General features: G+C 45.4%; 1 protein-coding gene across 6 annotated transcripts in view; it reads right to left on the reverse strand.

Annotated features, from left to right (window-relative positions):
• ERG (ETS transcription factor ERG) overlaps positions 1 to 27,479 on the reverse strand; it is a 240,559-nt gene that overhangs the window by 76,521 nt on the left and 136,559 nt on the right. Inside the window, exon 1 of one of the 6 annotated variants that reach the window (XM_032355038.1) lies at positions 26,452 to 26,674. The exons of the other annotated variants lie outside the window; for them this stretch is intronic. Coding sequence (XP_032210929.1) covers positions 26,452 to 26,469 — 18 coding nt within the window. The 5' untranslated portion in view covers positions 26,470 to 26,674. Of the gene's footprint in view, positions 1 to 26,451; positions 26,675 to 27,479 lie in introns of those variants that run through there. 6 annotated transcript variants of the gene reach the window in all.

The following is a 27,479-nucleotide window of genomic DNA, read 5'->3' on the forward strand; positions in this document are numbered from 1 at the left end:
ACCTGCTCTATAAAACAATGACTACTACAGTGTTGGGCAGAGAGTAAGTACTCTAGAGAGTAAGTACTCTAGTATTCACCATTAGTACTGCTGCTGCTCTTGTTATTTTTTTAAAGATAAGATTTACTTATTTATTTGAGAGAGAGCACAGAGAGAGGGGAGAGGGAGAAGCAGGCTCCCTGCTGAGGGGAGAGTCTGACGTGGGGCTCGATCCCAAGGACCCCAGGATCACGACCTGAGCCGAAAGGCAGACGCTTCACCGACTGAGCCACCGGGTGCCCCTGTGGTTGTTACTTATGCTGAACTGAAGTTCGTGAAAGTAAGCTAACTTGTACAGAGCGATGTGGGAGAAACGAAGGAATATCAGGGATTCTGTGTCCTGGTTTGCAGCATTAACTAATCTACTAAACAAAGTCATAGGTTTTTGTTTGTTTGTTTGTTTGTTTTCAAAATCATTTCCATTAATACAATTTTAAAAATTATTTACTTGTAAGGGTTTCCTGTGTATCTTTTCTTGCCATGAGAGCCTCTACCTTAATAAATACATACTGGACATCTACACACTGCAGAGCTGAGGAGATAGAAAGAGGAAACCCTGGCCTCCATGTACAGTGACATCTCTTCTCCTCAACATTTTACATCTTATAATTACATCTGTCATGCTCTTTCATCAACATAGCCCCGTACCGGGAGCCAAGTGAAAATAATCCAGCTCTAGAAAGAGGAATATCAGAAGTACAGTCCAAATTGGCACCCTTATATTCTCTTTATATCTGTTTCTAAGTGTCTGTTAACATTACTGTACTATTAGTAGAAGGATCAGTTGAGAACGGGATTGGGTGGGCTCATGTTCAGGACACACCAGAGGCCACCACAGAAGATGAGACAAAAGGGGCTGGTTTCCAGGAAGGCTCCGTCAGGAGCCTGTTCGTTCTGAGGGGCTTTTGAGATCCTGAAAAAATACGAAAGGGGTTCGCTTTCCCAGGGCCGATCCTTATTTTCCACAACAGGTTTATTTAACACCAACAGATGGGACTCTGAAAATGTTAAAATTTTTTGGCCAGTGAATTCTTGGACTTTTGATCTTATTGTTCAATTCAGGAACGAGGGGGATTAAATCGATTAAGCAAGGAGGCTAAACTCATTTTTATCACTTGCAGAAAGCTAATTATAGTTTGGTCACTGAGTAATTTGATTATCTGCCTAGGATCTTTAATTAGGTTTGATGTTCACTAGGAAGTGTGGCAAATTTCCTTGGCGAAGTGGGCTAAGGAAGAACATAAATGTTCAGGGTCATTGAATATGTTCAGATGAATGAGACATCGGTCTTTTTTTATTATTCTAATAATTCATCATTCCCTCATGAGCTCTACAGACGTAGCCATTCTCAGCAGGAGGAACTGGTAGACTCCTGGGAGGAGGGTCTTCTTCGCACATTTAAGGCATCCCTGGCTTGGTCCGCGGGATGGCCAGAGCCCCCCTCCAGGATCATGGCAACATGTTCCCCAAGCACCCTCCCACATGACAGGCAAGAGACAGCTGCCTCTATCTGAGAACCATGGTGTGGTCATTTTCCTGCCAGCTTTCTTCTTTTTCCTCAGTTTAATATTTAAACCAAGTGACAGAACTATGGACCTGGTTTCATCACTGAACTCCATAATCTCATTATGGTCTTCCTACAAATTAACATAATTTTTTAAAAGTCTCTAGTGTTTATGTATCACTCACTGGCATCTACAACGGCGAAATGAGCTCTAATAAATCAATAAACCAGAGAGCTGAGGTGTCCCAGGGCCGGGGACACGGAGAAACCCAGCATCACTTCCCGCAGGTTTGCCACGGCACCGAGGCAACTTGACCTTGCCTAGCTCGTAGTCCGGTCTTACGGGTGTGCATTAGTCCTGCGCGGTATGGGCTGTGGCTGACACACTCCGACAGTCTCCCTTAAGTCCTCATATAATAGATGGTGTCCTGGTGCTCCCTGAAGTGGTATTAGATTAGCCATTATGCAGAGTCATTTACTGGACTATGAGCTGAGCACTTGACAGTTTCATGAACACCTTTCGATTACTGCCTTATGTGATCTTTTAACACCCATGTATAGACCTAGAGTAGATTTTATGATGGTCGGTTAGAAAGATATGGGTTGTGTTCCCAAAGTTCGACTGTGAGTCTGTTACTTGTAACTTCTAACTCCAGACCGTCCCATAGAGACACATTGGGTGAGACTTCCATATAAGGGGCTCGAGTCTGCTGCCACCACAGAGCTCAGCACCCAGTGCAGTACTCCTCAGAGAGCCCGAGGCCCGGGATGGGGAAATGGAGCTCTGAGAGTCGGGAGGGAAAGGAAAGAAAGCAAGCCTTTTGAGAAAGACAGTCCTAAACTGCAATGCCAGGGGGAGGAAAGAAGTCACGAACGCAGCTTCCCCCCTCATGATCTCAGGAGGAAGTAGCCGTACGTGGGCCAACTCTGTGCGCAGACCTGCAAGGCTAAGCTTGTCGGCCGTGTCTAGATGTCCACGGAGCTCACCTCTCCTGTTTTCCCATTTTGAGGAACCCCAGCAAGTCCCAAAGGAAATGAGCTTTGTAGCCCCATCTGCACACTTGAACTTGCATAGCTGGCGTGAGGCAGGGCAGCAGCCTCCAAGGACAGGCTGCCCAGGACCTGCAGACCTGCTCGAGGTCAACTTCCTTCTGAGCTGGGGCTTTGAAGCATGGGCTGTTGTCAGAATACAGAATGGTCTACCAAAAACGTACTTAAAAATCAAACGGAGGAAGTGTTAAAAAAATATAAGAGAGAGAGAGAGAAAAAACAAAACAAAACAAAAAGTCAGAGACTCATCAAAAGCACGCAGACACCAACCTGAGAGAGAGCTCCTGATGCAGCCGTCAGAGCTGGAAAAGGTACATCACAAAATAAACCCCAGGAGTATTGGCTCACAAACCACAGTGCGAACTAAAGATCCAAGTACCTCTCCTGATGTGGGCAAATAATGGAATCAAGTAGCTAAACGGGGAGAAGACACAACTCTTCTCGAGGGAAAATTCCCAAGTGATAAATGTAGAGGGAATGGGGGAAAAAGAACATCAGCATCAGAAGCCCACAGTCCAAACTGCTGGAGGGGAGGTGCAGGGACAATTAGCAGCCAACACTTTAAGGAGAAACAGGGTATTTGAACACCCTCCAAGAATCTCCGGCAACCTAAGTAATGACTACTGTTGTTATGCTGATACACATACACAGCCCCCACAATCTTTGATACTTCCCCTTCTGGAGATGGAGCTTAATTATCTTCCCGGTGAGTACGGGCTACACTTAGTAACCAACTTCAGTTAATGGAACAGACAAAGAATGAGGGATAGCAAGAGGAAAAGCAGTAACGTTCTGGTGGAGAAAACCAGCAGACACAACCTCTGACAATGATTCAGGTCAACATCACCAGCAGGAAGGCAGACTGACATCACGTATCCACATGACTGGACGCGGTGAGATGGGCACATCAACTCCTAGGGGTTTTCCAAAGTGCCTACAAGCTCTGCCTACCTGGAACAAACCCCAAGTTAGGCACATTCTAGAACACGCCTGAGCAGTGCTTTTCACAGCCATCAGAGTAATGAAAGACAAGGAAGAACAGGGCACTGTCCCGGAGTGGAGGAAGCAAATGCAATGTGGCGTCCTGTTTCAGGACAAGGACATCAGTGGAAAACCGAGGGGATTTCCATCAAGTGTGTAGTTGCTTTTAAAGGAGGAGGTAGGGACGCTTGGGTGGCTCAGTGGGTTAAAGCCTCTGCCTTCGGCTCAGGTCATGATCTCAGGGTCCTGGGATTGAGCCCGACATCAGGCTCTCTGTTCAGAGGGAAGCCTGCTTTCCCCTCTCTCTCTGCCTGCCTCGCTGCCTACTTGTGATCTCTATCAAATAAAAATTTTATTTATTTATTTGACAGATCACAAATAGACAGAGAGAGGGAAGCAGGCTCCCCACTGAGCAGAGAGCCCGATGTGGGGCTGGATCCCAGGACCCTGAGATCATGACCTGAGCTGAAGGCAGAGGCTTTAACCCACTGAGCCACCCAGGCGCCCCAATAAATAAAATCTTAAAAGAAAAAAACTACTCATAAGTCAGTGGGTGTGGCTGAATTCCAATAAAACCTTATATACAAAGAAAAAGCTCTGAGCTGGATTTGGTGCGTGAGCTGTGCTTCCTGACTCCTGGACAGTAACACTGTATCAACGTCAATTTCTCAGCTTTGACAAAGGTACCCTATTATGAAAGACAATAACACAAGGGGAAACTAGGTAAAGGGATGTGGGAAATCTCTGTGCTATCTTTACAACTCTTCCATAAACTTAAAGTTATTTCAAAAAAAAAAAGTCTTGAAACGAAGTAGAAATGATTGGGGGAGCTATGTGCCGTGTTCGGGTGGCCTTTGTTTCCCCTTCTCTGAACTTTCTTCCCCCAGTAACTATATTCAAGATTTGGTCCTATGCATGGATCACATCCCACAATCATGGCCAATTACAGGTTTTCTTTGTGTTCTCTGCACAGAATAAGTGGTACCAGGCTCATTACAGGAGACGAACATGGGAACAGATTGCAAGACATGCTTCCTGAGAATGAAGAAGTCTCAACCTCAGACTGGGTCCCCAAATGGGGCTAAGAGGAGTGCCTTTGGACAGTGGTGGCCTCACTGTGCCTCTGCTCATAAAAATGGCTGGGCAGATCTCACTAGAACCTAGGTCATGTGTCGTTTTCAAGAACAAGAGTAGCAAAACCAAATGTAGTCCCCATCTTCTACTCCAGACCCTTCCCAGGAAAGATGAGCTCCACTCTGCCATAGCCAGTGGGTAGAATGACCAGGGCTGCAATTCCTGCCTCTGCATCCCCATTCCTCTGTAACAGTGCCATTAGAACTACCCTACAGTCACAGACCCTTCCTCCAAGCACATTCTTAGGCAGGAATTCAGTGTAAAAAGCAAGCAGCCTCATATAGAAGTGACCCGGCTGCTAGGCTTAGAGGATTAGAAGGGCTTTGTGAGCACACATGAGCAAAGCAGAAAGTGCCCACCATACTGGGGAATCCCAGTGGGCTGCCAGGGTCACAGAGTGTCCCTGATCTGAGAATCAGATGACCTCACCTGCACACTGAGCAGTCAGACATTTGTTAACGTGATGGGGACCCAGAAAAGGTTTTCCTGCAGGGGGACATCACACCAAAGTTGTGATCCACAGAAGGGAGGTAACGTGTTCATGAACCAAGAGCATGAGCTGGCTCCAAGAGCAGGTGTCTGGCCTGGAGAATACAGCTGGTTCTCTCGCCCCGGGGCAGGAGAGAAGGGTCTGGACTTTCTCAGTGGAGAAGGACCAAGATCCTGATCTGGAAGTTTTAATTGCATTTCTGCAGGCATTTCTGAGCCTGAAGCCTGACAGCCAGGAAGATGAATCAAGCCCTTTGGTAACTCCCTGGGCTGCTCAAGTTGAGTAGGGACCTGCTAATTACCTCTTGAAAGTACATTTGTGACTCAGATCCCATAACTGAGAACATTGCGTAGACACTGCACACTCTGTACCGAACCGAGCCCCTGCGAACGTCTTCCTAAATTTGATTTCCAATCCCTCCAAACCTGCTTTACTGTCAACCACACTCAGTCCAGGCAGGTGAAGGCTCGATGAAATCATTCATCTTTAGTATAAACTCCTTCATTTGACTTATTTAGCTTTACATTGTTCTTTGGGAGGCTGAGCTCCCCCCTCTTTTTTATATTAACACGATCCTACATTCAATTCTCTCTATAAAACCATTCTCTCTCTCTCTTTTTTTGAAAAATGTTTTAACAAGGAAACATTTATTTTAGATACCAGTGAGTGATGAAATAGGATTGATTCAAACTTAATCTTGGTTTGACGTATGAGAAACTGACTCAAATTTAGTAGTGTCAGAAATCAAAAACAGTTTACAAATACCCAGGAGGAAATATCCTTTAACTTTGGGGCCACAGAGAAAACAGTCCAGGTGGGGGGTCACAGGAAAGACGGAGTTTGGGGATGCTGTCATTTTATGAAATGAAGCTGTATTTAAAGACATGAAATCGCCAATATTTTAAAGTTCACTTCAACTCTACTTATGTGAAGTGGGTGAGTTTGGAACTAAACGGGTATAAATTTTAAAAACAGATAGATGAGACAGAGACAGATAGATATGTAACCTCAAAGAAGGAAGTTGGGTAAATGAGCCCAATGACTCTTTCTCGGATGGCATCAGAGTGGGGGTAGGCTACAGAAGAATGGCTAGAAGTCTACTCACGAGCAAATCTGTATTTAAGGCGTGTTTCCTTCCCATAAGCAGGGAAATGTGGGAGGGCAATTCTTGCCGATGTGTGAGTCACCAACTGAGTCACTGCGAGAGGCAAGCCCCATTGTTGGTCCCGGAATCCACTGACAAAAATGGTCATGCCTGAGAATTCCCTGTCACTTCTCTCAAACTGATGGTCCCCAAAGCACACATGCCTTGTGTATTCCTTAGAAGGACACTTCTGGGCAGCAGTGAGTGTCCCCAGAGGAAAGCTAAGAAATGAGAACCCATTGGGCGCCATCTTCCCAGGTGTTCAGATGTCCCATTGTCTCCACACTGGCCTAGCGTCTTGGGCTATAAGGTCTTCTAACCACAGGTACTCTAGGGTCTCAGAGCCTTGCTGGGTCCCCAGGTGGGAGCTGTGCTCTGCACTCAATGCCACCATCCATCCAAGGCCCAGGACAGATTCTACACCACTGATTCCAACTCTCATCCTGCCTCTCTTCTCCTTTTCAGCTTTTTGCCCTGAAGACCATGGGCATCTTGGGGGGTTAAAAAAATCTCATCAGGTCATGAGATAAAACACCTGTTCTTACAAGGGCACAGAAAAAGTAAGACAGTCCTGTCTGTGTAGAAGGTGGTGACTGTCTTCTTTTCCAGGTAAAGAAGCAGCGTGAAAGGGGCCAGAATGGGGGGTGGGAAGGATGGGTGAAGCAGGGTGGGCGGTGCAGGCCTCCGGCCATGGGGTAAGTCATGCAGCGAGAGGTGCCACAGAGAGAACAGGGATAACCAGACTGTAACAGCGTGGGGACACATGCGCAGCTGAATGACACTGAGCAGGACGGAGCAGAAGAACGGGGAAATGGAAAACTTAGCTTACTCAGTTTTACTTGGAGAACATGTAATAAGTCTCTAACCAAAAAAATGATCTCCAGGCTTAATGATAATTTAACCTCAGGGAGATGGATGAGTCTAGGTAAGAGAAACATTATGAACACCATAGGACTTCATGACAATAACCACTGTAGACAACATGATCACAGCATCGCAGGCTCCCTAAGTGCCTGTGTGAACTCATGCGTGAGACCCACGCACCGGCCTCACAAAGGAGGAGACACTAACACACCCACTGTAGGGATGGGGAAACTGAGCCTTCGCAAATTGACTGAGTTGCCTAGAGCATATTGTGAGGAAGCCCCAGCATCCTAACCCAGCTGCCTGCTTCCAAAAGGGGTGTCCAACCACTGAGCACACCACACCAAATGGCCTGAGACTGAGGTGGCTGCAGAGCGGTTTTGAGACATGGGAGATTGGAGGATGTGGGAAACTAGCCCCGTCCGTGGACAGAGACAATACATAACACGTAAGATGGAAGAAGGCGGGACGGCCACCTTACTAGTTGATGTTTTTCTCCACGCTTTTAACTCTAGGCCCCTGGAAAGGGCATCCTTCTCCCTTTCACCGGTACCGCATGGCCAAGGCATTCACCAGTCCTGTCACACCTCATGGAAGGTTGCACCTGACCCCACCTGACACAGATGAACTCTTTGTTAGTGAGGAGGTTCTTCACACTGTTGCCTCTGAGGAATTAGGTAACAGGAGGCCATGATGCCTCTTGTGTATTCACCACCTCCCCCCACGGACCACACAAGTACAGTTGCTGTTCTCAGCCTCCCAAGCCTGTCTCTGCCTCAGGGCCTTTGCCCTTGCTGTTCCGCTCAGTGCATGGCTTTCTCCCATGGGATATGCAACCCCGGTTCTCGCATTTCCTTTCTGTCTTTGCCTGACAGCCTTCCCCAGTCACCTTATCTACACTGGAGCCCCGGTACCCGCTCCCACCCTGTGTATCTCCCACACTTCTTACTGCCGATAGATTCTCTCATCACTATCCCACTGTGTCCTATTTGCCTGTCACGCCTCACATCCCTGGATGGAGAGCAGTGCCTGAGGCCATCTATCCTGCTTCACACGCCCCTGCGCCAACGGTCACCGTGGGTGTCCAACACGTCATTAGTAAATAAATGAATGAGTCGATTCCCACGTGCCAAATCCCAAAGAGATCATATGGTACTACTCGTCTGCCATGCTCCTGGAAGGATTTCTTGAGACAAACCATAGACATGAAGCTGCCTGTCATCAAATAAAGAAAAATCTCCCTATCTTTAGGCAAATATGGGACGAGCTCTCTGAAATTAAACCAAAGTCTGTAACGGGCACAGGAATTAAACGAAGCAGCCTCCGTGCAGGTTCCTGCTGCCACAGAAACTCAGTGTGGATGCAGCAACCAAAACTCCCCTCTGCTTAGGTCGAGGGCCCTCAGAAAGAAGATCTGCTCAGAAGACAATTTTTTAAAAAATCTTCAACAGGGAACAAACCCTTTATGGGGTGAGTCTCTGTTCCAAGAGCAGGGTCCCGGCCAGAGAGAGGCAATTGCTTTTGCCTTGGGCTTTGTCGCGGGAGTGTGGGTTTAAGTGGTCCGATTGTCCTCGCTGTTTATGAGCCCGAGCCTCCGTAACACCCCTGCGATGTGTCCTCCTAAAGATGTTCCCTGAGATATGACAGCGCTCGGCATTGTTTCCCTGCATACCACATTCATATCCCAGAGTAATCCGCCCTTCTTTTAACGGCTGATGACAGCTCCAATGGCTGGGCGAAAATCAGTTGAAGGAAAGGGAAGTCTTGTCGGAAATGAGATTAATCTTGTAACGAGTGTTCGGCTCTGATAACCCATCTGGGCACACAACTGCTTCAACCGGAGAGCAATTAACCTTCACCCGACAAGCTCTGTCCAACCGTTATAAACATTAAAGAGACAGAATCTTCCCCTCCTCCTTGTAGACTAAACAACCAGATTTGAATTCCACGTAAAGGGCCTCTTGCTGCAGATGTGCGCCCATGACAAAGGCCGGGGGAGAGGTGGGTCATGGCTCTGCTCCGGACTCAGGTAACCCGGACCTCAGCGGGAGCCCCTGGAGGTGGTTAGCGTGAAAAGTCAACTCAGGGCAGTTTTAAAAGAAAATTGCTAGTTTTAGGGGAGTTGGGCTCAGTTGCTTTCAGGCACGAACATATGTCTGCTAACAGCAACACAGCTTGAGTGGGTTTTTTTCTCCCTCTTCTTTTTCTTTTGTCCAACAGTAGGGACATTTGCACAGAGCTGACCCCTCACTTGCATGGGGTTCCTCTCTTCCAACCATGCAGGCCACCACATGAGTAAATGCATCTTGTGGTCACAGAAAGGAGTTTTTTTTTTTTTTTAATCTCTGAGAAGTTATTAGCTTTCATGGAGAGCAAACCTGTGATCTTGCCTTTATCAGCACACGCTGTAACCAACTGGGCTAACCAAGGAGGCCGCGTACAACAACGCCTGGTTAGGGGACTCTCCTGTGAAAATAACTTTCACAACACTGAGAAGAAACCCCTGACGTCACTTAACTTACCACTCAGGCAAAAGCTTTCTGCGGCACTCTTTAAAGATTTATTTCTTTATTTACTTGACACAGAGAGAGAGAGAGAGCATGAGAAACAGGGGGAGGAGCAGAGGGAGAGGGAGACAGAGTCTTAAGCAGACGGAGCCTGACGCAGGGTTCCATCTCACGACCTTGAGATCATGACCAGAGCTGCAACCAAGAGTCGGATGCTCAAATGATTGGGTCACCCAGGGTCCTCTGGAGCATTCTTTCATATGGGGCCACTGGCTTGTGTTTGTGGACATGGTCTTAACAACAGACAGATAAAGGATTAGGCCCCTGTGCCTTAGAGGGGACCACAGACCGAGGCGGGTACCTAAAACACCCCACAGAACAGGAGAGCAAGAACACGTGAGCACACATACAGAGTGATGTGGAGGACAGTCGTGCTACAAAACCAGCCTGTCTGCTCGTGGGCCTCCCCTCAGATTCTAAAAAATAAACAAATAATAAAAGGGGGGAAATGAGAACGTTCCCTCAGTGTGTTCTAAAATTTCTCTCTCCCAAGGTTTCAATCCAGGCTTCACGATGGCCAGAGTCGGCTCTCACAATACTCCAGGCTAACGTTCGATTTCATCTTATCCCTTGAACCCCGTTTCTTTTTCCAGTGGGCAAGTCTTGACATTCGAGGCCTCGGGGCTGGGTATGTACACGGCGGGGCTGGGCTTCCACCGCCTGTCTCACTCACGCGGGCCTCTAGGGACAGAAGGAGACAGGAGCATGGGAGAAGTACAAGCCCTCTGTGGGCAGCATTACTGCCCTGGGGACACACTCCCAGGGACACGGCCGGGGACTGTGCTCCGCGTGCTCCACTGCCCTTCCCGCCACTCTTGGGCAGGAGTCGTGAAGGACACCCCAAGGGACTGACCCCTGCCTCACAGGGCTTTCCACCGCCTCCGGCCTGCAGCCACGTAAGATGCAAGCAGAGAGTTCCATGGGCCTGCTTCTCGCAGTCGCCCTGGGGGCTGGCCAAAGTTTCTTCCAGGAGGGACCACCGTGTGCCCTCCAAGTCGACAAGGGCACACACAAACAACATAACGAGAGCTCCTACCCGGCCCTTGATTTAAATTTGCATGTCTCTCCCAAGAAAACCTTTCGGAGCCTTCACGGTCAGGGCTGAGATGAAGTTCACCTCTTTGTTGAGCGACTGATTCATGTCACAAGATGTGACACTGGCAGATATCAAAGCCAGAAGACAGAAATGAAACCCTGGGGCCTGACAATAACACAGGACACGATGCTACCTTATGAGCTTAGTCTGAGGGCCGTGGAGGTTTAGCCCGAGGACTTTTGTGAAAAAAGCCACAGGAATCACTTTTTTTTTTTTTTTTTAAAATAAGACATAAACAGCCACTCACCCATGAGTCTACACTGAGTGGATGGGGAGGGTGATCAGCTACCGGCAAAGCCAGCCCCCCCCATGACACTGACGAGCCCTGCGGGGCCCCCAACCTCCCTGTGCTTCTTGACATCCACCAAGTAAAGCTGTGAGATAAGGAAAAACCACAGCATCACACCCAGTATCTTGTGAAGCGGAGACAGCGGCGGGGGGACGCCTGCTTACAGTGATTTGTGATGTGGATCCTCACGTGGATTTCACACGCATGCCGCTCCGCTGGACGTGCTTCCCTGGGAGACCGACCGTGTTCGCAGATTCCCGAATGGTACTTACATGCGAGCATCCTGCCGGCGTCCCGGGATCTGCACACGGCCGTGAGGATCATCTTTCAAAGCCCGAGAGAAGCTGCCGACCTCGAGGCCCTGAACTGCGCACCTCCGCACCCCCCCCCCCAACACACACCTTCCATGTCCACCCGGATGTGAGCTTATTTGGAAGTAGGGTCTCTGCAGAAGTAATTATGGCAAGGATTGGGGGGTGATCATGCTAGAGGAAGGCAGACCCTACATCCAACAAGAGCTCCCCCGGAAGGGACCAGAGAGGACTGAACATCCAGATATGTGGAGAGGGCAATGGGAGGACAGAGGCGGGGTTCAGTGGATGTGGTGACAAGCCGAGGACTGCAGGCGGCCAGCGGAAGCTGGGAGAGCTGAGGGACCCGCTCTCCCTCACAGTCTGCAGAAACACGTGACACAGCGGGCACCTTGATTTTGGACTTCCCGCTTCCTAAACTGCAAGAGAATATATTTCTGCTGTGGTAAGCCATCCAGTTCCAATAAGCCATCCGGTTATTTAGTACGACGGCCCCAGGAATCTAATTCACTACCTGTGGACCCTGTTTGCAACAAAATATTTACCACCTGGGGGCATGATAGGGCCCAATGTTTGCCTAAGAGAATTAGCCCACGTTCCAAAAGTGCTTGAGTTTATGCCAAGAATTAGGTAAATCTCTGGTTGCAGCAACCAGAAAGCCTGAAGTTTTCAGAATAATGCTAAACTTGACAAACTTTCCATATCAGCTCCTCTGTCTGACAATGCCCAGGTTCTTGTGTTTAGGAACTTTCCTGCTTATAGCACTGGAGGAATAAATGTCTGGTTCACATTCTAATGAAAGTCATTATCATGTGGGAAGTTGTCTTCACAAAGATCTTTAAATGTCTCAAAATTTTATTTGTCTGAAAATAATTTTAGAAGTTAAAAAAAAAGCTAATAGAAATTAAAAGTTAATTTTTTTAGTATTTTTCCAGCCAACATTTGTGGGCACATTAGGCAAATTATGATTGTTTCATGTATATTCTCTCCCCCAACAAAATCTTAGTTCTCTTAAGAATTCCTTTCGGGATGCCTGGGTGGCTCACTGGGTTAAAGCCTCTGCCTTTGGCTCTGGTCATGATCTCAGGGTCCTGGGATCGAGCCCCACATCGGGCTCTTTGTTCAGCAGAAAGCCTGCTTCCTCCTCTCTCTCTCTGCCTGCCTCTCTGCCTACTTATGATCTCTGTCTGTCAAATAAATAGTGAAATCGTTAAAAAAAAAAAAAAAAGAATTCCTTTCAATTATCCTAAGAACAATTAGGAATGTAAAGATCTGAAGTATAATTGGGTTGAGAAACACTGGACCCTCCATGATCAATCTAAATTTCCTCTAACTTTTGGACTCCGAAATAAAAGTTGTGGGTTTTTTGTTGTTGTTGTTGTTGTTGTTTGGTTGGTTTTTTGTTTGTTTGTTTGTTTGTCTTTTCTTAGACTCCTTAAAAACTAGATTGCAGTTTAAAACTGCATTGCAGTTTTAAAACTTAAAAACTGCATTGCAGAGGAACCAAGTCAGATTTCTTTTATTCACATATTGCTGCTGAAGACATGTTCCACTTAGGGAATGATTTCTATACCGATTTGGTCACGTGTTCATGTTTTTGTTCATTCAGCAAACATTTGCAGAGAACCACATCACATGCCAGGCACTGTGCTAGGCGCAGGACAAGTGATGAACCAACTTTGTAAATCATTACATTGAAAAACAGTTCAGAGAAAAAAAAAAAATCTTACCAACAAAACAGAATGCATTAGGTTTTGTGAAAGATCACATTTTCTTTGCCTTACCTAGAATGCCTTAACCAGCAAAGCTCTCTAAGTTAAATCATATGTTTGGTAAACTTAAAATTTCAATAGGAAATCCAGTTTTATTATCTGGCTTAGATAAGCTGGTTGTTAACTGCTATTAAAGTTCATCTTTATTATAAAACAGATTGTCCTATAATCGAATACAAAAAACTTAGTTATTTATGAAGATGTCCCACTACATCATACCCATGGCAGATGTCATTTACATAATAATTATCATATGCAGATTTCATTTACATACTAATTACCATAGAGTAAGGGCCACCTGATTCACCAGTGATAATGGAAGCCCTCGGTGTGGACCAGTACATCGGATACCAGCATATGTTTTAAGAAATTAAGTTGCAGCTTCCCTGAAATTTCAAAGGAGTGGCTACAGTCACAAAAAAAGAGAAACAAACAGTGCCCACCATAGTGCATTAAACACTACACTGCATTTCTGTAGAGTTGTGAATTTCTTCATCATGGACTGTAACAGCTGAACACGGGCATGACCCAAGGCAAACCTTGGACATGCGAACACTGGTAGGTATTGCCACTTGGCAAAAGTGAAAACATTGCTTGGTTTTGCCCCATCCCAACAGGTGTTGTGGAACAGAACATAGGCTCCCAGAGCTGTATTTCTGCTTCTAGTTTTCAGTGGACAGCATCTCCCACGTGGCCTGGCAGAGAGATACGCCCTTGTTGGGTGCACCCTCATAAACGTTCCAATCACAAATTCTGACAGCCCGTGATCATCCCCCCTTCCCTAACATGGGCAGGTTCTTTAGGACACACATGCTTATGTCCAACATTAGCCATTCACAGGTAACATGGGGGCATTCAAGACACTGTCTTCTGATTGAAAAGCACAACTTTCCTCATAACCCCTGGGGCATCTAACACAATGCTGTGCAGATAATAAGAAGTCAATAATTGCTCAATGAATTAAATGAATGAATTCTGCACAGCATCTGAGCAAAGTGCCACTGCACTAATTACTGCTCTCGGTCATACATTTATCACCCAGATGTCTTAGTAGACATCTAAGGAAGGTCTGCCGCTCACTAGGCATGTTCATCAGGAACAAAAGATGACGTGATGCCAGCCATGTAACGTTAAGACACAGAATCCTGACTTCTAACCATCAGTGTTCAGAGAGTTTCTGGTCTTCAAGGAAATTCCACAGAGCCTTAATCATGGCCATTACTTGGCAATATGAGAATTCAATAGATGCTTCCTCCATCCTCCTCTAAAGAATGTACCAGCTATAGAGTCTGGCTCAAACCAGCACTTGACTTCCACTCTAGGGCCCCTCCAGAGACCAATGGTAACTGCCCATTTCAGGGATGCATTCATTCATTCACAGAAAAGGCAAGGCAGGTGACAGTGAACACCTCACCGTCCTCCACCTTGGTTTTTCTATGGATCCTCAAAATTGTTAGTTTTCTGGGCTCATGAAAATGCAGCTGAGTTCAGCAGCTAAAATTGTAAGTCCCATGTTGCTTGAACCATTGAATGGACCCCCAGTGGGGACTCTATAATGGAGTCCCCTCAAAGAAAGAGCCTGAGAAAGAAGCAAATGATATATAGGGAATGATCCTCATCTCTTTGGATGAAATAGGTCAATGTCTCTTTAGACAAATATCCAAAACACTGGAGGATACCTTTCAAAGGTCAAACACTGAAATAAACATAATCCAGGATGGATTACTTCAGAAAAAGCAATGAAGGTAAAAGAGTAAATTAAATACCAGGAACAAGACTAGGGTGAGTCACCAAAGAGTTCCCAACAGCGAACACTGTTTGCACATGATGGCATGTGGGCCAATGCGTGTATGACCAGGATGCAGGCCCTATTCTCATTCCTCATTCCATTCTACAGATGAGCAGATGAGGCACGGGAAAGTGAAGTCACCTTGCCAGGATGTGGGGGAGCTAGGACCTGCCCCGGGCAGGCTGGTTCTGCCCCACAAGACAGAATATGGGGCCTTAACCTCTAAAGGGGATCACAAGAAATTCAGCCCTTACTCCTCTTTTCTTTTCCATCCTGGAAAAAGGGAAGTGAGTAGAAAAGAACTCTTAAAGTGAGTTTAATTTCTCAAATGTTATTATTCTTTCTAAAGAATATGTCTCTGTGCATGGAAAAAAGACCAAAAAAAAAAAAATCCAAAAAGTGCCAAGTCTTCCTAGGCCCTTCATGGTATAATATCAATTATTTTAATTTCCTTTTCTAAATGCTTATTTTCTAAATCCTATAACAATTGTTTCTGGAATGGGGGAAAAGAACAAAGGTTTTATTATTGCTGCTGTTGTTTGAACAATATGCCATTCAACGGATATATGGAACGTGTATCCACTCCTGACTGAAGAAAATAAGACAAAACAAAGCCAACCACAAAGACCAGTCAAGCAGTGGGGATTTTCAGGGAGGAGGCCATTAGGGGTGTTTCTCTATCCTGCATCAAAGTCAAGTCTATCTGCTGTACAGCCTTGCACCAGCACCCCAGAAGCAGGATTCCAAGGGCACTCGAACCAACGTAGACTCAGGAGATCAGAGAGGTCAGTTGGCAACAAAACAGAGGTAGCAGAAGGTAGCCTCTGGAAGGAGGCGTGTTGGGCAACGCCTCTGGGAGTTTGGGCAAAACCTAACAAACCTGCACAATCAAGGTCCAAGGGAGGAAAGCAGTCTTCACTCCCACAGGAGGATTCTAAGATTTTAGTGTCTTCCAAAAACACAGGCAAAAGTACATCAACAAATGAGACTACCTCTTTGGGCAATTCCATGTCAATGCAACCTAAAGCTGTGTCCTGAGTGACCGTAGATAAAATCATCAGGATATACTCATGCATTAGCCTCTTCAAGAGATAGGACTACCTCTAACCATGTCTGGCAGCTTCTCGGGGTCAAGTACAATCCGCCTCCCCACAGGCAGCCATCAACACCTGTGGATTAGGTACGGGAAAAGGAGCCCTACCAGATACTGTGCTCTTGACTTTGCAAAGCAAGGATCCCAGGCGCCTTCTGATCATCAAAGGAGGTGCTCTGCCATGATGTGACCCAGCAACTAAAGGCAGCTCGGTTTTCTGATTATTTTCAGGACCCGTAGGAGATGCGGGCGGAGGTTTCCGTGTTTGGAGTATGTAAACATGAGTCTTTGGAGTTCTGCCAGTGCTTGACTTGAGTGGTTTTCAGGTGCTGTTTATTTTGTTTAGTTTATTGTGAAGTGTTACTGTTTGTTGACTTGGTATATTATTTTCCCTTACAAAAGGGCCAGTCGGTAAGGACACATCCTGTAGATGGATAATTGATGATGCCCCATTGTTCAGTGTTTGTGTGTTGTGGTTTTATGTGCTTTGGTTCAAAGGACCCAAACAATGCATTCATTGGAACTTAATAGCCGGTGTAAAATCAGCACAGAGAACAATCTGTGTACTGAGATTTTTGTACCCAAATCCAGAGATCTCTGCTTGCCTGGAGAAAGCAAAATCTAATCTGACCTTCACTCTAAATAACCCCGGGGGAAGGGGGGGTGGGGGGGGACTGCACTTGAATCTCCAAGAGGCTTATTTTCTCCCAACGACAAAGGCAGACTCATGCATCAATCACAGTGATTCACAGGAGACTGAGGGGCGTCCAGGACACCCCTCTTACTCACAGACACGACTGTCTGGTTACACCGTGCCAACAACAGCAAGCAGACAAGAGCAAGGATGGCAACGAGGGACCAAAGCCATGACCTTAGAGACACTGGATTTTCCACTGCTCCGAGACAGAGGATCCTGCCAGAAGATCTGTAGCAACAGGTCTATTCCCCTTAGAGAGGAGATAGTGAATGGTGGGCCACACATGCGCGGGGGAAGTTTCCAGTGGGAGCCCTTCCTGCTGCGGTGCGCCTCTGACTGGCCTGGCTATCTGCGTAGGAAGTGAGCGCAGGAAGTATCTGTCTACAAACCCTTTATCCTCAAGGCAATTGCTGCAGCAGCATTTTACTGTTTACCAAAGCAGTAAACATGTGATCTAAAAAAAGATGTTTTCCATCTCCAAAGAACAAGGCTTCACCAAAATATATGTGTGCTTATTTCATAAGCAGCCTCTTATCAAAACTCTTTGTGGTACAATTGTGCTTCCCATAGAAGTGAGTCAATGGGAATGGCTTTTAAAGGAGGACAGAAGGTACAAACGGTGTTTTTCCTCACAAGGATGCTTCTCTGGGGAAGTAAATTTTATTCCTCCTCTAAAGCTTAGCACAGGCTTACTGGAGCTTATGGTCTCTGGTTCAAAGGTAAAGTCAACAAGACTATCCGTATGAACTCTCATGGGTGGGATGGATAATTCCCAAGTCAGATAATTCATAAAGTCATGCGTATTTGACCTTGGACAATATTACTTCACATGGGATTCTACATGCACTTCTAATTCTAAAAGTTCACATGCAGTGAAGTAAAAGATAGAACTCTAATGTCAATGTACAGCTAGGAGTTTTGACAACATTTACCAGGCAAAGAGGAAGCTCCTGACCAGTCTTCCCAGTACCGTCTTTATCCCAGACTGAAGGCCTGCGAGCCTGACCCATCCCAGATCCCTGAAAGGAGAGAGGTCCTGCAGAATCTGGGAGACCCAGTGTGATGTGAAAGGGGGCAGGTCCTAGAGGGACCTCTGAGCACCCTCGAGGGTCAGATGGGTCCTTCCTCTTCGTGGCTGTTGTCCCTTATGGTTTTGAGCCTCCCACTGGATTGTGTGCTCTGGCAAAGACGGAGAAAGAGGAGAAGGTGAGAAGTAGAGCAGAGCAGGGAGCGACCAAGCATCGAGGGTCTTCTCCAGGAGAGGCTATGAACGAACTCGGCTGCCAGTCACCCTCAGGGCCAAGAAAGCCCCGAGGAACAGAGAACTCACTGTCTTGTAAGAGTTTTTACTTCATAATAAAGGAAAAAGAACATGTTAGAGGAAAAATGGCTACTTGAAAAAAAAAAATCCCTCAATTCACAAACTGTTGCGGAAATTGAGAAGGGGGCAAAAAAAGCTTTTGTGGATTTTCTGATTCTAGCCCTAGGAGAAAAATTTATCTGACTTGAGTGAATAGTAAAATTAGCTAACGCTTATTAAGTACTTCACATGCACTCAGAAACTTTCAGTTGATCTCTGGAGGTAGGGACTATTGTTACTCCCCTTTCACAGACGGAAAAACCCAGATATTGTGAGGTTAAGTGCCTGTCAAGGGTGAAAAGCAGGAAGACCTTTTCCATCACTCCCTCCCCCACCCCCCACCAACCCCAGGAGGTGCTAAGACCCTGCAGAGGTGAATTCACCTGCCAGCTCCCTTATCATCAAGCTCCTGCCACCTTGTCCCAGGCCAGCCCCTCCCCCGCCGCCCCTCCCTTCGCCTGCAAGCCAGATAAGACCAATCCTTCCCCCACAGAGGCTATTTTAAGGACTCTGTGAAGACACAGAGGGTATCAGTGTCCCCCTGGGTGTGAGATAAACACAGGCTGTGCTTGCGCTACGTCACCTCCAGCTTCCGTGGCCCTTTGGAACACCAAGGAATGCCCACATTCAACACGGGTTCAAGAAACGCTTGGCAATATGAAACCACACATGCTTTTTTTTTTAACTTGGAGCAACGTCTTGGGAAATCTGCCTCAAATTGAGACACAAACTAATTGTGTTGACAAATTCTGAAGTGTTGTTTCAACAGTTTCCTCTTTCTCAAAGGTGAGCATCCCATGCCTACGGTTAAGTTGCAAAGTACCACTCAGTACAGGGCCCAGTGGGACCCAAAGGGGATGGCATGCTCAACTTGCTACCAGCCCTGCGGGAACGTGCTTACCAGGGTGGGGGGAGTTTTCTCTCCAGGACAGACTCTGGGTCCAGGGGAGAAAAAGAAAACAAACAAACAAAAAAATCAATCTGCTCTTCTGTAGTTTTATAAGGGGAAGACCAGCTGCTGTTCAATCACCAAGGTGGGATGATTTAAAGGCGGCTCTGGGAAATGCAAGAGTGCGGCTTCTTTGTCCGATACGTTATAAACGTGCTTGACTACGTTCTCCGGGACGTGACATGCATTGTCTTGAACAGAGGCATGGGAAGGAGCAGCCCTGACGTCCGTGTTATGACTGGATTATGATGTGGCTTTAAAAATAAATAATTCTGCTTGCCCTTGGCATTTCTTTTCTACACGTCTCAACACGTATCTGTGCACAACAGAAGGTTACCGTTCTCCCCAGCGTTGAACCCCACGAGCGCGCCGCTGAAAGACTCGTAAGGCCTGATGGAAAACGGGGCTGCATTTTCGTGACTGAAGCCAAGGCGAGAGCAAGGAAGTGGATACTTGGGTTGAGGAAATTTAAATCAGCAGCTGATTTGGAATCTGGAACCACTGCCCCTTGGATATTGCCAAATATGGGAAAGAATTCGTGTCACCGAGCAAATACAGATGGGTGCTGGAGTCTTAGCTCTCAAATTTTCTGGCATTTTATCATGATTAGTCACCAAAAGTAGAATAATGGTTGCCGATGGAGTTTTTCACACAAGAGTAGCAACAAAATTAGCCAGTTATAATAACTGTCATTATTCAAGTTACGTAATGTATCACTATACCTTTTGATACATCATTTTTTTCTACTCAGCCTATTTAATACTTGAGGCGAGGGCAAAGAGCAGGACAAAGAGATCATAGGATGATAAACTGAGGGAGACAAATGGATTTGTGTTACCTAAGCAAGGTCCTCAGCCTCTCTAATCCTCTACCCTCCTGTGCACAAAAAGCAACAGTATCTAGGGGGCATGCGGATCATTTGAGATAGTGTGAGCGCCTAACCCAGAGCTTGGCCTTTATGTAGTTATGAGGATGATGTTAATTTGGATTAGGAACTCAAGATATAACGGCTACCTCTTAAAAATGTTCCTCTAAACTCTTCCAAACATCCATTTAGTTCCATATAATTGATTTTTATTTAACTAGGAGAAGTACCTCTATAAAGAAATACAACTTCTATTTAAAATCTACAATAATGATTAATTACTCTGACAGCTTAATTTTCTCTTTATGAGTTCAAAGGATTTTAATTTTAAAAAGATTAACACAAATAGTTTAAATTTTAACATATATCCATGGAGCCCCTATCCTTTGCCAGTTGCTGTGGAGGACACAAAAGAGGTGGATAGACCATCCATAAGCTCGAGTTCAAGGCTCGCGTAGGTCTGTATGTGAGAAGTATTCACAGCGTATCCACACTCGCAAACACAAGGAGAGCCGGGAGTATGTGCTGACAAGAGACAATGAAGCGCGAGAGAACGGACAGAATGAAGAATGATCTTAGACTTAGAAAACATGCCTCAGCCAAGTTCAATAAGAGGAATGTGTGGGAAATAAGCTGGGTCAAACAGAACGAAGGCATGAATAAGAAATAGATCTGGAGGTCACAGTGGCCACCGGTTGAAATAGGTTCATGAAAAAAAAAAAAAAAGGGAATGAAAGACTATAAATAAGGAAACACAAATAAAAGTGAGAGGCCGGTTTTGCTTGTCAGAATGGCGAAGATTTAGAGGGTAAAATGTACACAGTTGTCTTGAGTGCACGCAACTGACTTCCTTCGTGGCTCGAGGTGGGGACGGGTACAGTCCTTCCGAAGAGTCAAGTGGCAATTGTTTTTTAATTGGCAAATACTTCAATTTGCCAGTTAAAAATATGATTTTAAAAATACGTATGCCAAGGCACCTGGTTGGCTCAATGGGTTAAAGCCTCTGCCTTCAGCTCAGGTCATGATCCCAGGATCCTGGGATAGAGTCCCACATCGAGCTCCCTGCTCAGCAGGGAGCCTGCTTCCTCCTCTCTCTCTGCCTGCCTCTCTGCCTGCTTGTGATCTCTGCTATCAAATAAATAAATAAAATCTTAAAAAAATATATATGTATGTCCATTGACCAAACAATGTCTTTTGTAAGCACTAATAGTAACAAAACGAATTAAAAAAAGAGATAGAGAATATATTGCAATGCAAGTACTGAAAAATCGAAAGCAATATTATTTGCTGTAACAGGATATTGGTTACATAAATGATAATACTTATTTTAGATGGAATATAATGAAGCCTAAAGATTCTGCTTATGGAAAATGTGTAGTGACATGCGGAAATTCATCTAAAACAACATTAATTGAGAAAAAGTAGATGGATCGTCAGGTGGATAAAAAGACAGAAACATATAGTAGGAAGACACACACCAAATTTGTTCATAATTTTCCCTGGCTGCTTGGGATCAAGAGCAACCTATATCAACTTTGTAGTGATTTTTTTTTCATTTTCTCTATGATGAGGATGTTTTATTACTACAATGTGTGCAAAACAACAAGATGTATTTTTCAAAATTAACGAGGAAACAGAACAGTGGCGATATTCCAAGATTCCTATTCTTGCCCTAATCAGGAGCAAGATAGACCGCAGGCCGCCTGCCCGCCTTCAACAAAGCAGCAGCCTCTGCCCTCCCAGCAGAGCTAAATCAATCTTCTGACCCGTCGCACCCCCAGTATGCTTTACTTGTGTGTGTTTGGTACCTGCCTTGCTGTACCCTAACCCAAGGACCCCCATAAACTCCTCCTCCTCCTGTAGCTTGGTGCCTCCCAGACACAGGTGTGATCTGTTCTCAGTGGGAGACCATGGTACTGACCCGCAGAAGTGACCCTGTTCTTTTTGAAAAGCACTGGAAGAGAGACTGTATGTCTCGGGGCTTCAACACCGAAGCAGGACAAGGAAAGGCTCAATCCATTGGGATGGTCCAAGGGCATCTGCCGTGTCTGGAAAACATACCAGAGGCTCTACAGACTTCACCTCCTACCCACACAAAACAGGATAGCCATTAGAATCCCATTTCACAGGGGAGGAAACTGAGGTCAGACAGGTGAAGTCCCACAGGGTCACGTGACTAGCCAGGCTCAAAATGCAGGTATGTCTAGCCGTCACCGGATGTAAGGAACGAAGACCCAGCGGCCACGCTACAGAATGCCCAGGGCAGAGACGAGCTGTCCTCCGCCCTGTTGGGACAAAAGGAGTGAGGTGGGTCCTGGGGCATCTGAGGTGTTTCCTAGCCCCAAAAAGAAGCCACCAAACAGGAGGGCTGGGAGACTGCCTCTGTCACTCTTCTCAGAAGAGCTTAGACCTCAGAGAAACTTCTAGTCCAGGCTTTCCCACGGCCTCCTGTATAGCAATTCTCTTCTGAATCAGCCATTAAATCAGTAGATCTGCCAAGTTATTGGGATGTCACGGTGGAGTTTTCTGCTTTGGGTCAATACTTCTAGAGGGAATCTTACTCTGAAGTTCTAAACACAGAAGTAATATTTTCCTGAAGGTGTTGACAACGGTTGTTTTGTTTTTTTATTTTTAGGTATGCTTTTCAAGAGACCTAAATAAGCATAAATATGTGTATGTGTGTGTGTGTATTTTAATAAAGGACTATTTTTCAAAATAATAGTAATAATAATGAGATAATCACTTTAAAGAAAATGTAGATAATTCAGAAATGATTCAGGCTTTCAGAATATCCTCTGAGTGGAGTACAATCCTGCATAAGAGTGTTTAATGGAAAAAGAATCCAAAAATTTCACTGTTCCCTGTTCTCCCTTCTGTGGTCACTGAGTCAGGACCCTGAGTGCACAGGTGCACAAACACTCAGGGAGCTAGGGAGACACGTGTTGCATCGGGGGGCGGGGGGCGAGATGGTATCAGGGAACTGCCCACGAAAGAAAGCAGCAAGCCTTTAAGGTAATAGCCTGGACTCCCATTCTCAGGCAAGGACAGAGATCAGGGCCTGCTCTGGGGACATGACTTTTACATAGCAGGACAGCAGCATTTTATATCTGACATTCCTTCCATTGCCACTGAGCACCCCTACCCCCCGAACCCTGCCAAAGTTACGAGGGTTGAAACAATTCTCATTCCACATAAGCAAATGGGCTGATAAAAATCTCGTGCCTAGAGCTTAATCACATCCACCAAACCCCTAGGAGATGAACTTTCTTTCATATAACCCTGAGCTTTTTACTAACTTTTCCTTCACACATGATGGCAAATATTCAGAGTGCCTGCTATGTACAAAGCATGAAACATATAACATAAGCAATACGTTTTTAAATTAACACCATGTTTCAATCATCATCAAACCCTCCAACGTCCGTTAAATCAAAGTAGCTTCTTTAAACAACTAATTGAAACAGTAATAGTATGCTCCCTCATCCAGCCTTGTAACTTTCCACATCCTGTCTGTTTCCTAAGATGCTTTCCACTGGTTCTGCTCTCTCCTTGTCCTTCAATGTCAGATCTCCCTGATAACGGAAAATCCCCACATTCCCATTTTAAAGACTAAGGATCTTGAAACTCTAGGATCAGGAGTTGTAATATGGGATTCACAGGCCACCGGAGGAGTCCAAGAGTTGAATTGTACTTGGAGAGAATTCCCTTGCTTTATCATTATAAGTATTACATTATATGCATTTAAAAGCATTTATCCCGAGATGGAATCATAGGCTTCATTAGACTTGCCAAGTGATCCAGGGCATAATGAAAGGGTCAGGGAATTGTCTGGGAGATTGGATTAAAAGTCCTAACCGAAGCATAACGAAAGTCCCTAGACTAATAACTAGCTCCTTGGAGCCTGGAAGCAGCACCGTGCTGTCCCATGCAGAAGGAGGGAGACAGAGTATTAAGCACCCCTCAGTATTGTCAGATGATGGAAAAAGCAAAAAGCAGATGGAAATAACAAAACTGATCCATGAACTACCTATGGGGACATCACCCTTGAGGCTTACGTGTTTTTACGAGGACTCTTATAATCTGATCTTAAAATCCATGGACTCTTAGAGATTAATGGGCACTCCCAGATAAGGCCCCCAAATTCCTTAACTTCTTTCAACGGAAACTTTCTGTCCCCAGTTCCAAGCACCAAGAGAAAATGATGACGAGAGTCACTGAGACGGGATAAACACACCCAAATTCCATAGGAAGGCACTAGCTTTACGATGTATTATAAATATTAATGCAGAAAAAAAAAACCCACTCCAATGGGGAGTACCAAATTCAGTGCCTCTGATGCTTAATCGACTAATTAATTTATTTACTGAAACAACAACAACAGAGTGCATTTGAGACTAGAAATTGCCTGTATGACAGACTGTTTCCTAATTCTAATGGACAGCCGTAATTCTCCCTATGCTCATTTGAGCTTTGCACTCACATAATTAAAACTGCAGTCAACAGACTTAGACCCTCTTTTTCCACCCTATAAACAAGTCTGTAAAATCATCTCATTACTTTACCCAGGAAGCCCAACAGATCATGTCTTAAAGGAAGTTACCTATAAAGAGGGACTATTTTACTTGACCAGAGGATTAAAAAGAATCCACTTGAAGTCATTTTAAAGTTCACCTGAGATACATACAGAACACACATAACCAGTGCCATCAAATGTTAAGGCAAACATAGTATCCTGGACAAGTATCAACTATGACCCAAAATTTATTCTAGAATCACAAAACACTCTAGCTTTAAAATAACTTCATATCTTCAGAAATGTATGCTTCAAATGAAACAGTATTACACATTCATATGTTTCACAAACCAGACCCCCCCCTCCCAGGCCAAAGGACAGGCTGTTACTTCAGTGTCCTTCAATACACTGATTTTTTTTTTTTGAAACACACAATTGTACTCAAGCTATTCAAAATTCACAAAGAATATCTGATTTAATTGTTATGAAATATGGACGCAATTAGGAGTGAAAACAGGAATAAAAAAGGGTAGCATTTTGCACTATAAAATCAAATAATTTCTGCTCATCAAGTTGAAAGAGAGGCACGTCAACCTCCAATTTTAAAATTCTTTTCCTGTGATAGTTACATGTCAACAGACTCCAATCCTTGAAGCCCACAGAAAAAACAACCTCTGTAAGGTTAGTCTTTGATGCATGATTGTTTCATGTATATTACTGAACGTTCCACAAAAAAGAAAGAGAAGTAAAAGTTGAACAAAACTTCTAAGACACAGTTCATGCAGTGGGCATTCGTCATACCCTCTAATACAAACCTTTCAGATGTCAAACCAAGGAGGGCTTTTGAAAATGCTTTGGCCCAATTCAGGGCCAAACTTCCATACACATGAGCTTTCAAATTAACCAAGACCCTTGACGAAAACACAACCGAATACCTCCCGCCTACCTATGCAGCAAAATGAAAGACACACAACTATCAGAGCTTTCTTTTTTTTCCTTTCAGTTATGTGTTCGCTGCTGATTTTTCTCCTTTCTACAAATGTCACCAAGGCAAGGTGGCCTTGAAAAATATTTTAACAGCCCACATTTCCCAGACGCCATTCCGCAGCCTTGCACTAACTATCCGACCGGCTTGGCTTACAGGGATTAGGCCATGTTTAGGCTCCCAGGCAGGTGGATTCATCTCCCCATTAATTTCTCTATGCTATCTACTAGAGACATTTGCAATAAAAACACATCAGAACCCACACCCCAGAGCGGTCAGCCACTGCTCTCCTATTCCCACAAACCAACCAAGACGGGCAAGAACGTATACTCACAGCGCACAGAGGAGTAGTATTTTATTAAAGATAAACATGTCACCCAACACACCGAGTTACCACCATTTGAGTTATGAGACCACTCCACTCTCAGCATGAAGGATCCGAAAACCAAGTCAACACTGGCGTGTCCCGTGACCAGCCGCCACTTGCCAGGTATCTCTTCATTTCCACCGGGGCTGGCTGGCACCCCGGAGGCTAAGGAGTCATTCAAGAGCATCCAGAAGTTCAACATTTACCAGCCCATCTTTTTCTCCGACCCTACCCTCCAACCTCTCCGAGTCCATTGCCTTCCAGCAGATCACACATCCGCGCACCGCTAGGGATCGTTAAAGAATACGAAAATTCAGACGCGCTCCAAAAAGCCTTTGCAAAAGTCATCCACGGCCCTCAACAGTGAATTTAGAAACCCCAATTTTTTTCTGAGTTTGAAGTTTTTAAGCCTTGCGGATGGTTGGAGTAGGAAAAAGGAAATTTACTAGGCAGTGCAGAGGAAATCTTGTTGTCCTCTATTGTGGTAGTGGGGGTGTTGCCCAATCCTGACTTATCTGCCTTGATAAAGGAAACCAAAGAAAAGAGTAACAAGCACAAGATTTTGTCAAACGAAAAGGAACCCTTTCCTTACCTTAATAGTGCTGGCCATAATGCAATCACGTTTATTGATCGTTAATAAATGTTAATAATAATTATTGCTTCTCTCTGACCAGAAAGTAGTTTTGATGAGGTTGTTTAGAGCGGATGAGATTGTGCTAAGTCTGGGAAATGAAGTCAGCCAATGGCAGGAAGAGGTTTCTATTGGTCCTGGCGGCCCAGCCCGAAGAAACAGGATATTTGGGAGTGGAGAGATAAGGGACCCTGAAAACAATGTTGTTTTTCTTGATGATATGCAGCCAGGAGATTTTTTTTTTTAATTAAAAAAAAAAGGCATCAATTGCCTGGGACAAGACTGCCGCAGCAGGTGTGACTTGGTGTGCCGCCGCCGTGTGACACGCTGCCCCGGGCAGGATGCAGATGTGGCGGGACTCCGCATGGCTTCACACAGGCTGTGAGCACCTCAGAATGAGGTGCGGAGGGCCCTCTACAGCCAGGTGCCAGGCCTTCGGGGCCCCCAGCGCCTTGGACCTGCCCCAGGACTGGGACACAGGACTTGAGCCCCTCCTCCCCACACACTACTGTCCCTTTCTCCCAAAAGGAAACTCGGCGGGTAGAACTTATTTCTCATTAATGGAATAATACATTCGCTTGCGGACTTTTAACAGCCTCCTTTTATTCAACATCTCACGTGAGTCTTCCAGAAGTTTCATTTTCTCTTTCCAAACACAGGCGATTTTTACTTGTTTCACAAGAAACCTGCTGAAAACAGCAAGACTCGAGAACCGACAAGGTAAGCGAGTCAAGTGAAGGGAGATATAACCCCATCAAATCCTCATGTTTAAACATGGATTTAAAATCCAAAGAACTAAAAATAAATAGATACATAAGTAAAACCCAAATAAGTGAAATTATACGACCAATGGTCGTACATAAGGTCGTTTATAAGGTGAGCGAGCTGGTCCCGCTCTGAGAAACGTCAATGCCGCAGACCACAGACCCCGAGAGAGGGTCTGGCTCTGCACAGATGCCCCGTGAAGACCTCATTAAGTGTTTGAAAAT

This window comes from Mustela erminea, chromosome 1 (assembly GCF_009829155.1).
Source record: "Mustela erminea isolate mMusErm1 chromosome 1, mMusErm1.Pri, whole genome shotgun sequence".
NCBI lineage: Eukaryota > Metazoa > Chordata > Mammalia > Carnivora > Mustelidae > Mustela > Mustela erminea.